The sequence below is a fragment of the Myotis daubentonii genome, chromosome 1, assembly GCF_963259705.1.
Source record: "Myotis daubentonii chromosome 1, mMyoDau2.1, whole genome shotgun sequence".
Lineage (NCBI taxonomy): Eukaryota > Metazoa > Chordata > Mammalia > Chiroptera > Vespertilionidae > Myotis > Myotis daubentonii.
Window position 1 is genome coordinate 204152499 of NC_081840.1, and position 17896 is coordinate 204170394.

The 17896-nt window shown below is 39.5% G+C and overlaps 1 protein-coding gene across 1 annotated transcript in view; it reads right to left on the reverse strand.

The window, feature by feature from the left end:
- GABRB1 (gamma-aminobutyric acid type A receptor subunit beta1) overlaps nt 1-17896 on the reverse strand; it is a 222401-nt gene that overhangs the window by 74580 nt on the left and 129925 nt on the right. The window contains exon 2 of the mRNA XM_059682608.1: nt 11955-12037. Within this exon, the coding sequence (XP_059538591.1) occupies nt 11955-12037 (83 nt within the window). The remainder of the gene's footprint in view (nt 1-11954; nt 12038-17896) is intronic.

Consider the following 17896-nt stretch of genomic DNA (forward strand, 5'->3'; position numbering starts at 1 on the left):
GCTAGCTAGCTGAGGTGGAGCAACATGCCCCCTCCACTAAAAATCTCTCATTAATGGACATAGAGTCAAGTACAATCATTAGAATACTTTACACTATTTTTCCTTTATTAAAATTAAATCTGTCCACATATATTCACTCAAGTATTGTCTTTAATGTGAACTTCAGAGTACTGATGACATACTGCATCTGGAATCTCCCACATATAAAATGGTAAGGCACAGAAGTTGCACACCCAGGTATTTTACAAAAATCTAAAGCTTTTCAAATTCCAGTGTTTTGGAGACATCCAGGTCACTTGAAAATGACTTTTCTGCCTCAGGTAATTTAAAACTCCAAATTCCTGCAACCAGTGAGACAAAGGCTTTAGCTAATTATTTAAATCTCAGTAGGAAGCAAACAGGCTGGGTAGATTGAGGAGCATAGGTGAGACAGGCTTGCTTTTTTTTTTCCTTTCTTTTACTGATTCTTACTACTCAGTGTGGTTCATGGACCAATGGCATAGGTACTGCCAGGTAACACGTTAGAAATGCCTATTCTCAGGCCCCAGACCCAGCTCATTAAACCAGAATGCATTTTCATAAGATCCCTTTAAGCACATGGACATTTGACAAGCACCACAGGGAGCACATCAGACAAGTGATGGGTTTCTACGCTGTCAATTTCTAAGGTAAGAGCAGGCAACCCTTCGGCTCTATTCAGTGACATTTTTTGTCTGAATTGTAGATCTACAGAATCTAATTACAGAGGGGCCTTGACTTACGAGTTTAATTCGTTCCAAGACCGAGCTCGTTAAGGAGCTCGTTAACTCAAATTACTCTGTCAAATCAATGCAAAAAATCGGCGGAGAGACAGCTGGTATCGCAAAAAACTCGTTAGTCAGGACACTTGTAAGTCAAGACCCCACTGTACTAAGAATACAATCTGCTTAGAATCAGTGCAGACATCGAATGAGAGCTCTATGACAAATCTGCCCTTTCACGCAGTCAAATAAGTATCCATGTTTATGGGGCAGAGTGTGGGAAGATAAGAATGATTATAGAAATTATGATTATATTTTTTTTATGGGTGAAACAAATAAACTGTGCTTAATTTCAGCTTGATTAAACTATTCCTGGAAAGCCTGTTGCTATGCAAATGTAAATTTTAACTAGCTTTTTTCTTTACTTAACATAGTAGAGAATGTTACTAAAAGCATTTGATGTCCTCTCTCTCTAAAGTGGAAAACTCCACTTACCACGGACAGCATCATTATACAAATTAATGTTTCATTAATTGTGTTCCTATTAATACGTATTCATACTGAGGCTTTTAAAATAGAGTAGTGTCTTATAACCACTTGAGCAATTATGACATGGATTTGAATATCTGGTTGAAGCACTCAGTGCCAATGAAAAGCAGGGTCTACTGGTCTACCTAGTTATTTCAAGGCATGCATTTTTAAATAGAAAGAAAAAAAAATGGAGCCTTCTGTCAGGAAGGATAAAAGAAAGAATAGTTTAAATTTTCTCCTTTGATCATTTCAGTGATTTCTTTCTTTGAAAATCATGCTATTTTCTGTTCTCTGCTGTACTTTCTTCTCTTATTTCTGTTTCCATTCTGCTTCCCATTTAGAGAACTGGGTCTATCAGAAAAAGAGAGGAGCAAGAATTCAAAGCATGACAGCCTTCAAGCCGTGTCTGTCAAACTCGGCTGCATATTGAAATCACCTGGAGGGAGAGCTTAAAAAATGCTTTCAAGGGCACCTTCCACAAATTCTTTTTGGTCGAGGGTGGGATCATGGTATCAATATTTTGTAAAAGCCCCCTTTGAAAATCTTTGATCTGAAAGAGAAGAATAACGAAATTTAAATGTTGAAATTGATACCTAAATGAAAACTAACATATATATCCTCACATGGTTCCTTTATGAATGTGGTTCACAGAACAATCCAACTCAAGACCCCTCATGAGAATATATCTATTCCCAAGATTATAGATGTCCACGCAATAACATTATGAGAAATAAATGGATTTTGAAACTACAGCACCACTGCAGTCAGTCAGGCCTAGCACAATCTTAAAATGATGTGGGAAATAGTATCTGTAAACATCTAGAAGAGAAAGGATTTCTGACCATTTTGTGACCTGTTGCAAGTAGAAGTGACCTGGTAAAATAATGGTTATCCTTAAATTATATCAATGTTCAGTTTAGTTGGCAAGAATGTCAGAAATAAATGCTCATGTAGAAAGACCATGAATTGAGAGAAGGACCAATTAAAACCTGCTTTGTTTTCAGGTGAGATCTTTTCATAATTACCCAAGTCACACACAGTGGGAAAGATGGAGAGAAGTTTTATGAAGACACTATAGAGAAGTTTTCTTAAGAGGTTTTCCTCCATCTTTCCTCTAAATCTTAGACTTTCAAGTCAGATTGCTTGAGTTCAAATCCCATTTGGACCACTAATTTTGTGACTTGAAGAAATTACTACTACAATGGTGCTTTGATTTCCTATGTAAAATAGAGTTTTGGAGAAGATTAAATGGGAAATCCTTGTTAAGTGTCTGGTCCACCCTATATAATAAAAGCCTAATATGCTAAGTGTCTGGTCGACCTGTCGGCAGTTCAACCAATCTAAGCTTAATATGCTAATGATATGCTAAGGCTGCTCAACTGCTCACTATGATGTGCACTGACCACCAGGGGGCAATCAACAAGTCGATCAGTTGCTATGACATGCACTAATCACCAGGGGGTAGACGTTCCGACTGGTAGGTTAGCTTGCTGCTGGGGTCTGGCCGATAGGGACTGAGCAAGATGTGCTGGACACACCCTGGAGCCCTCCCGCAGTCCCTCTTGTGGTCTCTCCAGCCCCGATCCTGCAGGCCAAGCCGAGGGACCCTACTGGTGCACGAATTTGTGCACTGGGCCTCTAGTCTATATAATAAAAGCCTAAGCAACCATTATGGCAGAACGACCAGAACAACCAGTAGCTATGATGTTCACTGACCACCAGGGGGAAGACGCTCAACTGACCACAGGGAGAGCACTGCTCAGCCAGAAGCCGGGCTCACAGCTGGTGTGCACAGCAGTGGTGGTGGCAACCTCTCCTGCCTCTGCAGTAGTGCTAAGGAGCAGCGAAATGAGAGGTAAGGAGCAGTGACAGGCGGGCGGTAAGGAGTGAGGGGTCCCAGACTGTAAGGGCACAGGCCGGGCTGAGGGACTCCCTCCTGCCCCCAGTACATGGATTTTGTGCACCAGGCCTCTAGTAATATATAATCAATAAATATTAGCTGTCATTATTATCAAGTTTTGACCCCCAGTGAACTAAAGCCGTCAGTTTAACAAGAGTGTCTATTCTTGAAGATTAAAATTCCATTATAAAATGTCTCTTTACATGTTTGGTTAATATTAAAACCTTTATGTAAAGCAATAGCTTTGTTTTGACTTCCTCTTAAGAAGTTAGCAGCAAAATGGCCATTCATCAAGGCACCATGGAGAGAAGAAATTTTCAGAAATCCAAATCTGTAAATCTGAGATATCCTCATCAATCTACATAGCCACTTACCCAGGCATGGAAAATAAACTTAAACTGTAATAGGGATGAAGTGAACAGCTATGAGGCTAACTTTATAGTCAAGTTGATTGCAAAACTAATTTTCATAAAAGGAACTCCATTCCTTCACTGGCTTTTATTTTGTAACTTAAAAAGATCAGAGACTTTTCAGAAAGAGTGTTTTTTCACAGTTTCAAAGAAGCAGTCTAGAAAAAGGAATACATTAATTCAAAAAATATTTCCTCCTTCCTACACCCACTCCTCTGCTCATCAAAAAAGCTACAGGCGCTAAAATTCATTAACATTTCTATAAACATAAGTGTGAAATACTCATTTTCATTAAGTAGTCTACTGAATATGGCAAAATCAAATTTATCTAAGGAGATATCCAATGCTGCTAATTTCCTTGACAATGGGGACATAAAGCAAGGAAAGCCATGAATCATTCATGAAGTTCAATTTACTTCTGTTATTTTTGGTGTTTAGCGTCCATGAATAGAAAGTGTGCGGTATGTTGTAGATGCTATTTTTAAATTACTTCAGATCAGAATTAATGATTTGGCAGGCAGAAATAAAGTAAGAATGATTCAAAGGCTTTGCTGGTAATTGTCCTATATTTCATATTTTCTTGTGAGTATTTATATGTTCATGTATTCATAACATTTTTGCTATATTCTAATATCCTTTATAAATCAGGATTACTTTAGAACCATTATTTTAGGCAAGCACATAAAGTAACTAACTGGCAATGCAACTAAATTGAATAAACTCCCAGAGTTTCAGATTTTAGGGCTGAAAGAGATCTTTAAGGTTATATAATTAACTGGCATCTCAATGAGGAATGTCTTCTACATTAATGCTGGTAGGTGGCCATATCCAATTAGTTGAAGTGTCTCTGATAAGGGAAGTCTTTCTTAAAAAGGGACTGATTTCGTGAATGTGTTCCTTGGTTCATTGGAAAGTATTTTTCTTAAATTCAACATCTACCTTCCTGTAACTTCTGCCCACCTGTCTGCCCAGCTGCTGCTGTGACACCAGCACTTAGCATACAGAGAACATGTAGTTAACAGGTGAGAAATGCTAGTTGAACTGAAGTGAATTGAATGGGTTCGAATCTAGTATTGAGTGGGTTATTTTTATGTATCAATTTGAGTGAGCCACAAAGTGCCTCGATACTGGATCCAGCATTCTTCGTCCTGCTTCTGGGAGGGTGCTTTTGGAAGGGATTAGCCTTTAACTCAGTGGTTCTCAACCTTGGCTGCACATTAGAATCACCTGGGAATCTTTTTAAAATCCTGATTTCTGAACCTCCTGCCTCCGGGATGAGGCCCAGAAATCAGGATTTTAAAAAGATTCCCAGGTGATTCTAATGTGCAGCCAAGGTTGAGAACCACTGCTTTAACTAATAAGATAGTAGACTGAGTAGATTGCCCTCCCTAATGTGGGCAGGCCTCATCCAATTAGTTGAAGGCTTGAATAAAACAAAAAGACTGACCTTCAGAGTAAGAGAGGATTCCTCCTGTCTGCCTTTCTTTGACCTGGGACAATCAGCTTTTTCCTGCTTCAGACTCAAATGGAAACATGGGTCCTCCCTGGGTCTCAAGCACGCTGGCCTTTGAACTGGACCTACACTGTCAGCGCTCTAGTTTGCCAACTTACTGTGCAGATTTGGGACTTATCAGTCTCTATAATCACATAAGCAATTTCTTTATAAAATTATATATATATATTAATAATATATATATCCATCCTACTGGTTATGTTTCTCTGGAGAATCCTAATACACTGGCCAACACCAAACCCAAGATTTTTCTTTTATGTGATAGCATTTAAAGCATTCAGCAATGGCTATTATTCCTTCATAAATTTCCCCCCAAGATAGCTTGGTATCCTCCTCTAAAGGAAATTACCTTAATTCAGCATTAAGAACTGGACACAGTTCTCCACATGTGGCTTTATAAGGGCAGACTTTTGTAAAACTACTCCTGTCTCATATCTGGACATTACACTTATTTTGATCTTATTTCCAAGTGTTGATGTAACACATTATATAAATAGAACTCAGCATTTCAACTGCAAAAATCACATTCTCACAGGAAATTTTCCATAGTTAAGTTATGCCATTGTATTTAGGTAGACACATTTTTCTTATTTCTACTATTTTTGTGAACATGAAAACACTGAAATCAACACAATGATAATATTCTGAGACTAAAAGATAGATTGAGTGGATGATTCACTAAATTGGACACATTAAGACAATGCCTAAGTTAAAAGTTTCCAAACCATTTTTTTAAAAACAAGGTACAAATATAAAAATAATCAGGTATCACTAAATGTTACCTTTGTTTGATAAATTGGTTGTGGTTCAGGTGGGAGGGATATAGACAGCCAACGGCTCAAATGAAACAAAAATTAGTGTGGTGAAGGCCTGGGGTGGGGGCAAGAGCAGGGCAGAGTGGGTCAATGGGGAGGGGGAGGGAGGAAAGGGGACATCTGTAATACTTTGAACAATAAAGATAAGTTTTTAAAAAATGGAACAAAAAAATCATAGGGATTTATCACATTTGCCAGCACACTGAAATTCCTAAATGTTTCCATATCTGGCTCTTAGTTGACACATTTATAATCTTAAATTCTGAGATAATCTTAAAGCACAAATATAAAATTATACAAATGAAAGAATATTTTATGGCAAGTAAAAGAACCCATGCCTTAAATCATGTCTGAGAAAATGAAGACCAGACTTCTATCTTCTAAAATTTAAAAGACTTGAGAAGTTTGGAGCTAAGAAATTTAGCATAAATTCACTCCAAAAATATTCATTATTAAGTACTACCCTAAGTTGTAATTATTCTTGTGAACAAAGTAATGATCTTTTTTTCCCATGGGTTTTATTATAACCCATAGAAGGAAGAAAAAATAAACACACAAGCATATAAATGCTACTAAACGCTACATGGGAAACTAACAGAATTTGGAGATAATAACTCGGGTTCATAATTTAGATTGGATTCTCAGGAAAGCCTCTAATTGGAGGTGTCATGGTAGGGGAGAACTGAAGGATGAGACGAGAAAAGGCAAAAGAACTGTGATGGATAAAAGCAACTCAGCCATTCATTCTATTCTACCTTGCAGGTAGAACGAGTGGTATTTGACAATAGATTGGAATGGAAGAGTATAAGGGAAATTTCAACAATTAGTCCAAGGATTCTGGTTGGATACTGAGATTAAGGAGACTGGGAGTAAAACTCATTTGGGAGGGAAAAATGATAGTTAACTTTTGAGAAAATTAAGATGCCTTTGAAACATAAAAATAGACATGCCAAGAAGAATGCTATGTACATCGTCTGGGGCTTAGAAGATAACTGAGCTGGAGATATATATTTGGGGACTATTGGAATAAAGATGGTATATAAAGAGAGGTGACCTTTCTGAGAACAGTATCAGTGGGGTTGAGAGATGGGTAGACTGGTTCCAAAATACAATGGACTGAGAGGAAGTTGAGGCATTGGACAACAGATATAGACCATTATTCCAGGTGGCTTGAAGAAAAGGAGAGTAATTACAGAAAGCTTTAGGGGACAGAAGAAGTGTTTGATAATGAGAAGAGTTTAAACTTGTTTTTAGGCTTTGAATAAAGAGCTAGCCAGAGGGTGAGATTGAGGATCAAAGTGATCAGGGGTGGAGTGTGTGTGAACTTGAAAAAAAGTCAATTCTCAGAGGAGGAAGACAGATGGAATCCTGAGCACAGGGGGCAAGGTCAGGCTATAAAAGAAGTGGAGCACCTCCTCCTCTGAAATACGGAGGGCCAGCTTAGAATGGTGAAGACACAAGGAAGTGTAGAACAAGATGGGTGAGACTGCTGAGAGATTTCAGGCCTGAGACGGCTGCTACTGCTTTGGGTGTAAGTGACAAGTGACAAGATCCTCTTGTACTGAGAGGATGAGATTCGGGTCAATATCTTCCTCCATTGTTGCTGCAGAGAATTGGAAAGGGCACCTGAATCCTCCATGGTGGTTATCCCAAGTTCTTCTATATCTACATGCAGCTCGTGGCTATCAAAGCTTCACATGACAGCTTTATTGATTTCAAATTCCAAATCCTCTTAGTACTAAATTTCTTGATCAATTTTTCTATGTGCCATTAACTGTTTTTATAGCATCCCAGGGCTAGAAAGCTATTGATCTGCTCCAAGTTCAACTAAAATTTCAATTTAACAAGGCTTTATAACCTTTCCAATTTTACTTGATTAGATGACATTTAAAAAAAGCAAAACATCTTTAATTTTTCTCAAAAGACCTAACCGAGCAAAACATTGCCCCATCCTTGGGATTGTGATGGAAGAGAATACAAACTAGTGCATTTTGTAAGGTAGGTAATGTTTCCGTTCTATTGTTCGCAAAAGTATGATCGGTTCAACTTTACTTTGGCAGCATGTCTACTTTATCATTCTTATTTCCCAACATACACGACAGCCTCTCATTTGTAATCACTTTAAAGTTCAGTTACAGGCTTCATAAATTCAGGGAGAGCTATTTTAGCAAATAATGCAGCACACGCTTCTTCATGAAGAGTTAAAAAAAGATGAATACCAGATTCTGTATTTATTAGTACTTAACAACATATTGATTATGTACTTAGGGAACAAGCAAAGCTCATTTGAACTCCACAGTATTGCCATATGATACTTCGTTGCTTGGAATTATTCCTTTTAATATTTAAGATCTCTTAACATTGATTTATCTATTGTTAAGAAGGTATACATTTTAACTAAAATATTAAAGCTAAACAATGTTGTCATTTGAGGCCTTTACGCTTTTTTTTTGTCTGTTTGTTTGTTTTTTAGGTTAACATGAATGGAATCAAGGACTACCTGGCTTCCTGCATCCACAGACTACACTCTCTGCAGTTGCAATCATTTGACCTTTGACCTGAAAGCCAGTTCTGCCTCAGCTTCTGGGCTCTATTTTAACCTGTATTAGGGATAATGTTCTGCTCCCTTGCTCACCTGTTGATTGCAGGATTCTATGACAGTAAGATTACCTGGGTTTGAAGCCCCATTTCACCACTATCCTTGGCCAGGGTAAGTTATTTCACTTCTCTGAGCCTCAGATACATTATCTCTCAAAAGTTGGTAGAAATATTTATGTTACGGAGCTGTTATATTAATGCCTAGCTTCGGTCTCACAAGTACAAGGCAGTTCTGTGATTTTTTTTCACCCTTTCTCCCAAATTCCTGCCGTTATAAACTCCTCATTACACAGACTCTTACAGACTCGAGTCTCTGCTTTGCTTTAGGTAAATATCTGTAGGGACTGGAGTTCTGTGACCTGCTGTTGGGTCACTTGAATGACGGCCACCATCTGCCTGCAATTCTACCTATTAGCTGACTTGAGGGGTCCAGTTACCTGCTTCATCCATCTGTCCAGACAGCTGATGGCATATTACTGAATTTCCTCAATGACTCCATATGCCTGGGTCACCACCTATTGCCTGACACCATATTTTATAATTATTTTGGGGTATCTGGCTGTTGGTGCTTTCCCCATCCCTGCCACATGAAACTTATGTTTTATTTCTTCCTCATTTATAGTTTTGTTTTGGTCATTATATGATATAATAAATGGACTTCAAAGCCATCTATTTCCTAAATATGAATAAATTTAATTGCCTACTTAAAGAAAAGTATAACTTATAATAATATAAAAACTTAATATGTATTGTAAAATAAAAATGCATTTTAGGAGACAATAAATCCTGATAATTTTAGCTTGATAATTTACAACACAGAATAAATTTAAGGACTTGTCAAACTCATTACTTCTTTAGGTGACTGATGTAAACCATAAGGTCTTTGAATTTTGAGAGGATGTCATATCCTACTGCTGTCCAGTGAAGTAAAGGTAAAAGATCACAATCCACAGAAGAGATGCCAAGGCTAAAAGGCAATCCATATGAAGCAACCCATGATGGCCTCTTTCCATGTCCATTCCAAAAGCTAATGGTTTACTTGCTTAGCTCAAGTTCTGCCTTATTTATAAACTATTACTGGCCATTAATAAATGATTGTGTTCATATTTCATTTCTACCTTTTGAATTTGGTTGTCATATAAATCAAAAGTCATCACATCACATAGTAACACCTATCAACCAGCTTACTTATATAATGCATTTTAAAATTAGAATATTTCTTAAAGAATAGCTCATGAATTTTCTTGTTCATTCTAGTTTTAGTGGTAGTATATCACCATCTGTGTCTGAATCTATATCTATATCTACAAAAGTATATTTATCTATTTCTATGTTTGTGTTCAGTAAAAGTAGAAAATTAATGTAATCCTATTCTCCTATATAATAGAGGTAATATGCAAATTAATCCTCATGCTGTCACAAGATAGCTGTGCCCACAGCGGAAGTGGGGTTCCCTCAACGAGAGATCAGCAGGGACCTGAGGCTGCGTGGCACCGGGCCAGGGTGGGGGACCTGAGGCGGCAACCCCCCCCCACCCAGTGGGGCTTGACAGGGGACCTGAGGCTGGGACCCCGCCTGGCGCTGGGCCAGGGGACCTGAGGCTGTGCTCCCCACCCGGCAGGGCTTGATGGGGGTGAGACCGGCCGGGTCTGCATCACGCCCAATGGGGGTGGGGCCAGCTGGGTCTAGGTCTCATGCGATTTCGAGGCGTGCACGGGTCAGCGGGGACTTGACTCTGGGTCCTGTGGTGCACCCCAGACTCGGACAGGAGGAAGATTTTCATATACATTTTACTAATTTTCTTTCATCTATGACATTTCTATTATAGAGAAAGGGCAAATAGCAATATTAAAATATTTCCTCTAATTAATTCCCTTTTAATGTGCACAAACTTTGTGCACTGGGCCACTAGTATACTAATAAAAGCCTAAAATGCTGTGTCCGGTCGTCCAGTCATCTGTTCAACCAATCAAAGCATAATATGCTAATGATATGCTAAGGCCACCCAACTGCTTGCTATGACGTGCACTGAGCACCAGGGGGCAGATGCTCTGACCAGTAGGTTAGCTTGCTGCTGGGGTCTGGCCAATTGAGACTGAGCAAGACGGGCTGGACATGCCCTGGAGCCCTGCCATGATCCCTCCCTGACTGGCCAAACTCCTGCATCCCTCCCAGACCCTGATCGTGCACAGGTGGGGTCCCCTGGCCTGTGCCCTCTCACAATCCAGGACCCCTCGGAGGATGTCAGAGAGTCAGTTTCCGCCCAATCCCGCTCAACGCAGGGGGAGCGCTGCTCAGCCAGAAGCCAGGCTCACGGTTGGCGAGCGCAGCAGCAGTGGTAGGAGCCTCTCCCGCCTCTGTGGCAGCACTGAGGATGTCTGACAACTGACTTAGCCATCAGTCAAACATCCCTTGAGGACTCCCAGACTGCGAGAGGGAACAGGCCGGGCTGAGGGATCCTGGCACCCCCCTCCCCGAGTGCATGAATTTTGTGCACTGGGCCTCTAGTTCCTTAATAATCAGATAATTAGGAGTACAGTACTATATTTACTGGTATTCTTTAATAATACTATGAGGTCACTGAATTTTTCCCATTTTCTTTTACTATTTTGATGTTTAGATCTGGGAAGAATTTTAGATGATTTAAGTAAATATCTGTCTATTTCTCACATTACAGTAGGTGGCATTATAATATTCTGAATTTACTACTGCACCTTTCTGTGTCCCTTAAAACCAGGAAATGGGCTAGGCCTGGTATTCACAATAAATGGACTTAAATGCCTGCTTGTTGATAGCTATGAAACAATGAAACAAAGTCAATCAAACTAAGTCTCAGTGACTAAAATATTCATATGAAACAAAGTCAATCACATTAAGTATCAGTGACTAAAATATTCAAATTGTTAAGAAAACAATCAATGAAAACAGCCCAAGAAGACAAACCAAAATTAGTCACTAGACCTGAAACATAGTAAGTCTTTGTCCCAATGCATGAGCATCATGAAGGTTTATTCTTCCAATGAAGAAAGACAAAAGCGCCCAAGACCCTACCATAGTGTTTTTCTAAAATACAACAATTTACAACCCTCCAGGTGGAGACTATCAAATCAAAAACAATCTCTTAAAGCCTTTACATACTAAAATGTTTTTCCCCCTCTTGTTAATGCAGTTTGGGTGTTAGAACACCTTAGGAGAAACTCCACTCTGAGGAGATAGCATGAATTGTCCTGCTAAACTAAGTAGACTTTTCCTCATGGTTCAAAAATTTTACTGCATTGAAATGAACTTGGAGCCACCAATATGAGAAATGTCACTAGGGTAGGAAACCCTTAAAAAGTTGGCAGCATAGTATAGCTGAAAAAATCCTAGCAATCATTCAACACAAGGTGGAATTTAATTGAGTCAAGCACGCACCCCCCTTTCCATTCCCCTGTCCAAGTAACTCACAACTTTCAATCTCCAGAGTGCAGTTTTGTTCATCCAGAGGATATCTTCGGAGATCCATCATACATGCAGCTGTGGTTGTGATTCTGTCAGGATGAGAGAGAGAAAGATAGCATCATAAGTATGATGGCCTCCGGTTCCAGGCTTCCCAGCCCCGGATCATATTACCAGTGGGCATAAAAATTTGGTGGTTAAAATTTTTGAAGGCAGGCAGATTTAATTTGAGTCTTTCTTTGCTGCTAACTAGTCTTGTGAGCCTGGGCTATTTAATTGAGCTCCATGAGCCTCAGTCCCCTTATCCATCATAACACCTACTACATTGGATGAGTGGCAGTGAGAATTAAAAGAGATGTGTGCTCCACAAATGCTGGTCATTACTATAGCTATTTTTATCCCATAGCATCCTGGCAATGTTTCTGCCAGTATCTTCAGCAAGTCCTGCCTATGAGTAGGTCATCTACAATATGCATTAAAGCCTACGTTCATCTCCTGCTACAACCTAATAATAAAACAACAAAACAACAGCAACAAAACCTGTCCTCTATAACTTTTGGTGCCTAACACTACCCACTATTACAGAGATTTGTCAAATTCACCTCTGAGACCCTGATCCACCTATACTCAATATAACCAGGAAAGAAAACACTACCTTAGAATTGGTATTCATACCACATAGTCACCAACTCCAGTTGAGCTTATGTTTTTATGCAAACCCCCAAACCCTGACTCTAGATATCTCACCTGGGTTTCCATTATCCCTCCATTTTCATTTGCCTGGGCTATGGAATCTGAGAGTAACTGAAATTCTTAGGCTATCACTCTTACGAACATTGCATATTACTATGGAATTGAGAAAGTACTTTTCTTTGAAAAATGGCATGGTCTTCTCACACAAAGTAACGTGATTGTAATGTAAAGAATTCAAAATATTCAAATTTAATAATAGAAAGTTTCCTTGCTACTTTAATCCCCACAACATTGGAAATTTTCCATGAATATTCCTTGTGCAAATAGGAGTATGGCTATATCTTCTTAGAGGATAGCTTCTTAGACAGCTGCCTACCTGCTCTGAACCTTTCTTGTTTGCATTAACAATGCATCTTGGAATTGGTTTTATATCCGTAAATAATAAGCTGTCTTAAAAATTTTACTGCAATGTCTTCAGTTGTATGGAAATACCATACTTTATATTCCCAGTCATCTTTTGATGGACATTTACACTGTTTCCTGTCTTTTAGTTTTATAAATGAAGATGCACTGAATATACTGGTACACCCTACTATGTCTCACTACTATCTGTTGGCTATTTCTGGAAAGGGAATGGTTGGAAAAAGGTATATGCATTGTAAGTTTTGCCACATTGCCCTTGGTAGAGATTGTGCCAATTTACGCTCCCACTAACAGAGTATCTAAATTTGACAAAGTACTCTTCATTCCTATGTTTTTTGAGGCTGCCAGGGTGACTTATTGTTTTGGTCATGTGTGTTAACCTAACGGGAACTTTCTTCTTAAAACACTGTTACAAAAGACCCTAATCCTTTCCAATTTCTCGCAGGCTTTCCTTATGAAAGATGAGAGTTCAAAGGATGAGCATTGGGGCATTCCCTTTGAAGCCTTTCTTAGACAGGATGTTGGTCAATGTAATAAGATTTATTTGAGCAATAGGCAAAAGCAAAAAAAAAAAAAAAATTCAGGTTCAATTTATAAAACATTTCTTCCAAGTGTTTTACAAAAATTTTAAAGACTAGTTATAGTCCAGAATTTAGCACATGCAAGGGTTTTATTAGATTCTTTCTTGACTCCTGCTCTCATAATTACATGTATTAATTTTTTTACTTAAAAATATATACTGCATATCTTTTGTTTTCTAAAAATACAATTTCACAAGCCTGTTTATATGGCCTGCAAGTATTTTAAAACACCCTTAACGAGACAACACAATACATATTTTTAAATGTTTTAAAAATTATCTATCTACCCTACTATAGTAATTGTTTCATAGTTTCTTATAAGTAAAAAGATTGTGAAAATTATTTATAAACTAGAAGCCCAGCACGAGAACTAGCGTGGCCCCACCCACCTGTGTGGCCTCACCGTGCTTGCATCTCCACACACACGCTCCGGTCTTTGGTTGTTATGGTGTTAGGGCCATGGGCATTTTATATATATGTATATATTATATAACTAAAGTGTGGCAAGTCCTATGATCCTATGACTTAGCCAGTGGGTAATTTTCCCCCTAAAGGGACATTCGGCAATATCTGTAGACATTTTTGATTGTCAGGCTGGTAGTGGAGGCCTGATACTTTCATCCACTCGGTGGAGGCCAGGGATTCTGCCTAACATCCTGCAATGACCAGGAGAGCCCCCAACAGTAAAGAGTTATCTGTTTCAAAATGTCAGTAGTGCCAAGGTTGAGAAATTTGGCTTAATGGTGGTTTTCAAACCATTTCCTTTGAGGAAAACATTAATGAAGCAAAATCTTAAATAGAAGCTCAATCTATAAAATAAATAAGTAAAAAGAGTATTTTGTTAATATAAAATTATCTTATAAGTTCAATGTTGACATCTATTTTAATGACCACACAAATTTGGAAGCAGGAATTATAATTAGGGCCTTAAATCTCCCTCAGCAGCAATATTTTTTTGTTGTATTTTATTAGTATAGTATTGAGAAAATCCTGATAATAGTGAAACATTTGTTTCTAAAAATCTTATATGACTAGTTATAGGCTACCCTGAATTGGGTAAAAAAACCCATACCTGTGTGCCAAGTAACCACCTCTATGATCAATGACACCTGCTGGGGTCCAACCCCAGCAGGTCCAGGGGTCCCCAAAGGCGTGGGCGGAGTCGGCGAAGAAGGAATGACACAGGGACTTCTCCAGCCAGGTTTTGGTCACCAAGTTCTAGTCAGGTTCTCTTGCCAATTTCTGTAGTCAGGTCCAGTCCAGGATCTTTTGCCATGCTCTCTCCAGCGAAGTTCTTCTGTCTCTAGTCTCCGTGTAGATTCTGTCTTCTTGATTCTGTTCTAAGTTCTGAGTCTTTCTGTCTTCTGAATTCTGTCTCCTGATTTCTGTGTTCTGAGTTCTGTCTCTTGTTGTCTTCTGAATTCTGTCTCATGAGTTCTGTGTTCTGAGTTCTGAGTGTTTCTGTCTTGTTACAACTGTATTTATACCAGTTGATTCAATCCTATCAATCTCTATTACAAAGGTTAGGGCGTTTCTTATCTCCATTCCAGGGAGAAAAGATTATGTAGTTTAAGCATGATTGTTCGTAGTTAAAGGGATTAATTACCCGCCTGGCACTTAGTTGAGGGGTTTTATTCCCTCCCTAACTTCAGGGGAAAATCCCTACCTGGGGATTCAACCTTTCTCGGAGAGGTGACTTTGGTTAAAACACAGCGCCAAGAAGGTGAGCAAACATATTAAGAACCGTATGCTATATATGCCAGGTCCCTTGAAACAGCAAGCATGGACCGGCTCCCGGCAAATTCCCCCTTTTTTATTTTTTAAAAGCAGGCATTAAAAAGAAAAACCTCAAACGCTCTCTTGTATCCATTTTAAGAGTAGGATTGGCGCTTTCTCCTATTACCTGAGTCCTGATCTATCACCCCAGGGAGAGCTTGCCAATCCTGCACTTTCCCGGGGTGGAAAAGGCTGCAGTGGGGTTAAGGATAAGGCTCCTTGGGCCTACCTTCTCCCATGCCTCTACATTTACCTTTCCGGCACCTTTCCTTCCTCAGAAAAGCATGGACGTATTTCTTGTATAAAATGTTCTGTCTGACTGGGAGTAACCTTAATTCCTCTGCTAACAAGCATATATGTTAAAAGATCAATACGGAGTCTTTTTTCTTTAGACTCAGTATGGCACATCTTCTTAATCTAAAGATCAATACAGAGTCTTCTTTCTTTGGACTCAGTATGGCACATCTTCTCAATCTAAGGATCAATACAGAGTCTTCTTTCTTTGGACTCAGTATGGCACATCTTCTCAATCTAAGTTCTGTACTATCCACCTTCTTACCCTACTTATCCTCTATAGGGGGGTCTGTAGCACCCTGGTGGAGTCCTATCCGTCCCGAGTGTGGGGTTCTCAATGGGGGGGGCTTACCTAAGGGAATCCTGTTCCAGGGGTTCCCAAAGGTGTGGACAGATTCGGCGAAGACTATCCACCCTCTTCCTACGGTGGAGTCTGATCCGTCCCGAGTGTGGGGGTTCTCAATGGGGCGGCTTACCTAAGGGAATCCTGTTCCAGGGGTTCCCAAAGGTGTGGACGGAGTCGGCGAAGACTATCCACCCTCTTCCTACGGTGGAGTCCGATCCGTCCCGAGTGTGGGGCGCTTACCTAGGGGTCCCTGTTCGGGCGCCAGATGCTGGGGTCCAACCCCAGCAGGTCCAGGGGTCCCCAAAGGCGTGGGCGGAGTCGGCGAAGAAGGAATGACACAGGGACTTCTCCAGCCAGGTTTTGGTCACCAAGTTCTAGTCAGGTTCTCTTGCCAATTTCTGTAGTCAGGTCCAGTCCAGGATCTTTTGCCATGCTCTCTCCAGCGAAGTTCTTCTGTCTCTAGTCTCCGTGTAGATTCTGTCTTCTTGATTCTGTTCTAAGTTCTGAGTCTTTCTGTCTTCTGAATTCTGTCTCCTGATTTCTGTGTTCTGAGTTCTGTCTCTTGTTGTCTTCTGAATTCTGTCTCATGAGTTCTGTGTTCTGAGTTCTGAGTGTTTCTGTCTTGTTACAACTGTATTTATACCAGTTGATTCAATCCTATCAATCTCTATTACAAAGGTTAGGGCGTTTCTTATCTCCATTCCAGGGAGAAAAGATTATGTAGTTTAAGCATGATTGTTCGTAGTTAAAGGGATTAATTACCCGCCTGGCACTTAGTTGAGGGGTTTTATTCCCTCCCTAACTTCAGGGGAAAATCCCTACCTGGGGATTCAACCTTTCTCGGAGAGGTGACTTTGGTTAAAACACAGCGCCAAGAAGGTGAGCAAACATATTAAGAACCGTATGCTATATATGCCAGGTCCCTTGAAACAGCAAGCATGGACCGGCTCCCGGCAGACACCTTTCTACATGGTTCAGATACATTCATAGGTAGTTGATCTCTAGCAGGAGCTTAATGATGGATTAACAGTGGTTCTCAATCTTCTGGCCCTTTAAATACAGTTCCTCATGTTGTGACCCCCAACCATAAAATTATTTTCGTTGCTACTTCATCACTGTAATGTTGCTACTGTGATGAATCGTCATGTAAATATCTGATATGCAGGATGGTCTTAGGCGACCCCTGTGAAAGGGTCCTTCGACCGCCAAAGGGGTCGTGACCCACAGGTTGAGAACTGCTGGATTAAAAGGAAGCATTACTTGCTTCAAAGCAAAAATTCTCCATGCTCTGTATAAATTAACCTAGCTGCATAAGTTAATATTGAGGTGGTCTTGAATGCATTAAAATGTACATAGGAAGTGTCCTATATAGTGTACTTGTTTTTTATTATAGTTTTAAATAATTATAACATTTTAACATAAAATTAGAATGAAATATTATTTGTGGGACTGTTAACGAGCTTTAGAGATACTTGAAAATAGCATTTGACTCCCACTGGTCGGCATATCTCACTTAATTGACCTCATTTTCAGACAGGTGTCATCTGGTTAATTAACCGCATCACATCAAAATCAGGACATGCCTTGAAATCTTACGCTGAACCACTGATTCACACGTTGTGAAGCTCTGGAGTTTTTACAAAGCAATTTGAAAAGCTAACAAAGCCTTGTGTGTAAAATGAATAATTAATGTCTCATGTGCATGGATCCTACAGTTGCAATAATAAAAAAAACACTCAACTTTTGGAAAGCATAACTGAACTTACTATTGCTATCTTTATGATCAATCCATTCAGCAATCAATAGATAAAATAAATCTAATTGATATTACCTTGGGA